At 45.5% G+C, this 5,824-nt stretch overlaps 1 protein-coding gene across 1 annotated transcript in view; it reads right to left on the reverse strand.

Moving 5' to 3' along the window:
* T265_03603 (hypothetical protein) overlaps positions 1-5,824 on the reverse strand; it is a gene marked incomplete at both ends in the record, with an annotated part of 49,703 nt that overhangs the window by 20,390 nt on the left and 23,489 nt on the right. Inside the window, one exon of the mRNA XM_009168138.1 lies at positions 5,066-5,201. Within this exon, the coding sequence (XP_009166402.1) occupies positions 5,066-5,201 (136 nt within the window). The remainder of the gene's footprint in view (positions 1-5,065; positions 5,202-5,824) is intronic.

Below are 5,824 nucleotides of genomic sequence, written 5' to 3' on the forward strand. Positions count from 1 at the left end.
ATATATATATATATATATATATATATATATATGTAATTGACGATTTCCAACAAGAAACAGCTGTACAGTGCTCCTCGGTATTTCGGTATATATAGGCTTCGGTTACGGCAGAAGGGGTCAAGTGAAAATTTATCACCTATAAACCGTATACTGTAGGCACATTGGTTCTAGCCGCTACAGTTTTGATCACCGGTAAATGAGGAAGCGTTGGGGATACGGCAACGCATGAGAGGTGATGACATAATCAGTTAGTCTGCGAAACCTGGTGAGTTTTGATGGACGAGCGACACTGACCGGGTGATTGGACCATTTCTGTCAATGTCATTAACCGTTGGTGACTGGAGTCCCCATCCAGGAAGGCGATGGTTGTCTACCCGACTGACTTTACTGGTTACCGCCTTCGCACTTTGTTACCAGGTCATACATTGTCCATCGCTCGGTCGCTTCCATTCAACATAGGCCTGGGTGGGAAGAGCTCTGTGAGGTAGACGGTTCTCTGATATCCGAAGCACATGTCCTAACCGGAGCAACCTATGAAGCGTGAGTAACTCATCCATCGTGGAAGCGTTCCATTGATCTTAAAATCACCTGGCGTGCCTCAGCATTACTAATCAGATGCTCCCATCAGACCCGACAAATGCTTCGGAGATACCGATGGTGAAACACTGTATCCTTCGTATGCCTTCTGCGCTTAGAGGCCACGTTTCCGACCCAGAAAGCAGTATAGAACGCACCACCGCAGTGTAAACTCTGCCCCTAACAGACAAACTCACGTCACCCGGGCACCGTGTGTGCTGGCGTTTGGCAAAATCTTCCCTGGTCTTCCCGATTCGAGAAGTAATCTCATCTCCAGCCAGTCCACCGGGACTTATACAGCTGCCCAGGTAAACGAACTTATCTGCCACGTTGATTGGCTCGCCTGCAAGTATGAATTTTGGGTTCGATCTAACCGATGAGCAGGTGTGAACGCATGTCGAACCGTGCAGCACAGTTATTTAGGTTATCTAAAATGGTTTGCATTTTTTGAGAGATCTGAACCAAGGAGAGCGATATCGTCTGCATACACAATATCTGTTAGCCAGCATTCTGGGAGCATTTCGACCTCCCAGGTTTCAGAGACAGGCAGAGAAATTTCAAGAGATCCCAGCAATAACAAAAAGGTGAGGGAGGGCAGTTCTGTCTTACACCACTGGACATGGTAAACCTAGGCGAAAGCTTCCCGTATGCTCGTATTTGCCCATAGGAGTTCGCACACAGTGCTCCCATAAGAGATATAAGTTTGGAAGAGACTCCTTTGATCACCAGACATCGCCAAATTTTTTCCACAATCGACATGGTCAGAAGTAGATTTCATATCAAGAAAAACGACCGTGCGACGTTGCGCTGTTAAAAAACTTGTCACAAGGTAAGGATATGGTCGATTAATGCACTGCAAGCTTGATTTTCTCGAATCCGTCTGTCGCGATAATGGATCTACGCAGAAAAGTGTCAGAGAGCACCCTAGATGCGATGGAATACCAGGCTGACACCACAATGGTTTTCACATGACGTCAACGCGCCCATTTTTTAAACTGAAACGACGGTCGAGGAGCTCTATTCGGTTGGTATCGTTTTCGCTTCAAATCTTCGAAAGTAAGGTTGTCAGAGTGATCGCCAGGACCTCACTGCCATTTTTGAGGAGTAGGGGCTGCAGACCATTTGTACCAGGTGCCTTGTCGCGTTGGAGAATTGATATCTCACGCTGGGTTTCGGTTGTTGATGGCGAGTTGGTGTCGATGTTTCACTCGGGTTCGCTGGGTTCTTCCAGCGGTGGCGTTGAAGGAGGCCAGCTAAAGTGTTCGGTGCTGAGCCCATCGCTCAAGACGACGAGTGAGGGAGTGAACTGCCGCTCCATCTTTTTCGCATATTGTCTTACTGACACCTGCCTTCTTTTGACCCGTTGATCGAATCAGTTGAAACAGGTAGCGGCTGTTTCCTGCAGCGAAAGCCTTCTCCATCTCCTTGGCCTTCGAAGTCCACCAGTGTTCTCTGTCATTCTTCAAGGTCCTAAATATCCGGTGTTTCCCTTCTCCACTCCTTGGCCTTCGAAGTCCACCAGTGTTCTCTGTCATTCTTCAAGGTCCTAAATATCCGGTGTTTGAGGGACTCGTGTGCACCATCACAGTCGATAAGTGTTGGTATTGTCTTTCTGGCAGCAACAAGATCTGCTGATCTCGACGATACCCGATGTAATCGTTTGGTCGAGTCAGATGGCTAAGACAAACAGTTCTGAAAGCTGAGAGCATAACTTCTTTAACCCACTTCTATTTAACCTCACAAAAACTTCATCCGCAAGACTATGTTTCCAGCAGCTTGATATTTGAGCTACTGAAACGTGATAAATGGAGCTGTTCTGCTTTGACACGCGTAACGCTGAAAGAAAGCGAAGTAAGCACAATGAGATGATCAGAAATAAGTTGGGTATCCCAGAAGGAACGAAAATCTTTAATGCAGGATTTCCATCGGAAACTGATAGCAACATGGTAAAATTGAGGCTATGACCGTCTTGGGGTTGGTGGACTCCAAGTAACTCGATGTGAGCAGTCAGTCTTCATTACTCATACGCCCAACATCGACCAGAAACTACCACCTAACTGCCGTGCTTATTCCGGGCTTAGTCGTCCAACTTGGGTATTCACATCACCCGCCAGAATTACCGTATTTATCCTTCTTGCTGACGAAAACAGTCTTGACATATCTTGGTAAAAAAAACCTGTCCTCAGCCTGAGAACTGCTGTGTGTCAGGGCGTACGCCAACAGGTCAAATAAACACAGTTTACCACATCGACCAGCGTTGATCTTAATTGAGCCAGACAATCGCGCAGCGCAAAGACGACCATTTACTGGGATCCAGTTTAGACGCTTTCAGCCTTGGGGCTGAGTGCAACTCCCACACCGTAGATACCACGAGCAATTGCGTCATGATCACCGGATACCGGAAAAGTGAAATATGAAACATCTGAGCTCGTTCTAAACAACTTGATGTGTACGACACCGACAGACAGGAAGCGAAGTTTCAGCAAGAGATGCCCGTTGTCCATTCGACAAAGAGTACGGACAGTAAAGGCTGCAACGTGGATCAGATCTTTCGAGGTTTTGTTTTATTGTTGTGGGCAATGGTTTAAACACGGAACATTGGCTAGGGGACTGGCAGATGGGCTGATCGCGCTGCATCGTTCGATGAGTGGAGAGGGGGTGTAGGGGAAGGCCAGTGAGCGAAGGAACTGCAAGGGTAAACGATACTTCCTGGTTGCCCAAGCTGAAGAAGGAGGTTTAGTTGAGTTACCCCATCTTGAACCTTTGGCTCAAAAGTTGACGCACAAGGCACTCAGGGACCCTGCACTTAGCCTCTGACTCAATAGTATGAACCGCAAGGCAGCGTTTTCTAGGGTTTTCTTGGAGGACCCTTCCTGGAGCCAGCAACTCAATATTCTGACCCGCGGGCTGGCCCGTCCCGGAGGTACATGGAGTAGGGCATTACTCTCTCACACACAAAAAACCTGCTGAACAATACCAGTCTCTTTGCTTCCAAAAGTATTCGACCATTTCAACTAATGGAACGGCGGTCACAGACAACTGTTGGGTGACCGGAATGAGCGATTTTAGGGCCGACCTTTTCTAACCCATCTTTCCTCAGGGGAAGGCAGTGTCACTAATTTCTCCAGACCTCGTAATACGATTACTCGCAATATGGAGACTCGCTGCTTTTCGAAGGGCTACTCCCCGTTGGCCTTCCTGGCACCGTTAGTGTTGACGAGGGAATGTTTTGCGATGAGCACTGAAAACGCACAAAACTTAAGGCTTATTTATTATGTGAAATGACGCCTGCTGTAGTTATCAGATGAAATGTCTACCTACAACGGAACAAAATACCGGTCATCGTGTCATATCACAATTGTTCCTAATGGCGATGAAAAGTAGCCATGGTAACCGATATGTCTCACCAGTCAACGTATGTCACATCCATCCACAAATATGAATTGCCGATCCCATGATGTGGAGACTGATTTAGCATCTCGAACGAACAGCTTAATACTGTGAAAGCTGTGGGGATTCAGTGTAACTAAATAACGTACCTACTCTTGAGCGTATAGCTGATACACGGCGAAACAACAGAAATTTGAACATTCTTAAGCTGATAATCGTACACACGCATCCTGATTGGTGGGAACTAGGAAATTTTCGCGTAATCTTTTGTCCGGTTTCCATCTAAATTACTCCGATTTAACGTTATCCGTCTGACGTTGCAGTGAGTGAGAGAAAGGACCGAAGTGGCGATGAAACTGATGCAATTACTAAAAACTTGGTGAGTATCGAGTCAGCATGCTTCGTTTCAACCCCAGGTTCCTGCTTAATGGTCTCTAACCCGTACGCAAATTTGAACTGTTCCGACATCTGGTACCACATATGGCAGTGTCAACAATGATGTTGCTGTCTCTAATGATGATAACTACATACGTATCCTAGACTAAGCCACCGACTGTCCAGAAATGTCATTTACATTTCCGTAGGCCAGTAGGTCAAATGTGGCAGCTTATCCTACTATATAGGAGAACTAAGAGCAGGAGAATCCGCCGATTTTGATACAGAGTGCTTTTGACATCAGTTGTTTGACGTGAGTGTTCAATGGTAAATCGGGGTCCCTTAGAAAGGGCATATCATTGAAACGCTACCTCTTGGGATTTAGACCAGCCGCTTCCGGAACCAACTAGAGTCTCCTGTACGGTTTTAGTCAGCTGTCTGTCCTAGATGAAATTTATATGGAAGACCGTTCAGTTCGATGAATCAAACGCGCAGGAAATACGGTGCTCAATATGTACTTCCATGACCATCCATAAAAGGTAATGCTTCGTTTATAAAAGTGTACATCAGGCTGTGCAACTGGCAAAATGGATTATTTTTAATTGGACAGCAATTACAACTGTCCATGAATAAATGTTCATTGATGTGCTAAACCAGATCAAATAAAAAATGCCTAAGGAATATATTTCAAATTTTAATTGAGGATAGATACACCATAACTTACTTTTGATTAGGACGAAAATCATCAGCAGCCGCAGGCGATCATCGACCGAGGTAAAGTCATACCGAAACATATCCGATAAGCAGCGCATGGGATCCCGTACAGGCTCGCCTTCAGCGGTTTGACCCATTACCAAGTCCTCGAATGAAAGATGAGAGTAATTGTCTTCGAAGAATGCCATAGTAACATTCGAATTTACTTTTAATCTAGGCTTTAAAAACCGAGGATTCGAAAATTATTCACTTTATCGCAGGACGAGCTGCATGAGGAAGGCGTTAAGATTCACAAACAAATATGTCGGCCAGATAGGACGATGAACAGTTACTATTCAACAAAATGTTGACGTGATGAGTGTGAAGCAAAGGGAAAATACGTGAAATTACTCCGATTTCATCGGATAAAATAGCGGAAACTATATTAGGCGAACGATATCCATTTGAATAATCACGTCCAAATTGTATACGTAGCAACAGTCATCATCATCATCATCAACGACAATCATCATCAAGCATGACATCAGTGCTCAATACCAATGCTTCACTGCCGTACAGCCATGACTTATTTGAAAGCCTTATTGTAAAGAAAAGAAAAGAAGTGGATGGGGGAGGGACTTAGTGCTAGCTTAACACAATCATTCCGAGGTGCCTACACCTCCAGACATTCATTCAGGCAATCTGGACAGAAACTGACAACAAGAACGCCACTGACATCGGTTGGCAGCCATATCTTGTAGTGTCTCCAACCAGGCACAGTGAGGATCAC

This window comes from Opisthorchis viverrini (assembly GCF_000715545.1).
Source record: "Opisthorchis viverrini unplaced genomic scaffold opera_v5_55, whole genome shotgun sequence".
NCBI classification, from domain to species: domain Eukaryota; kingdom Metazoa; phylum Platyhelminthes; class Trematoda; order Opisthorchiida; family Opisthorchiidae; genus Opisthorchis; species Opisthorchis viverrini.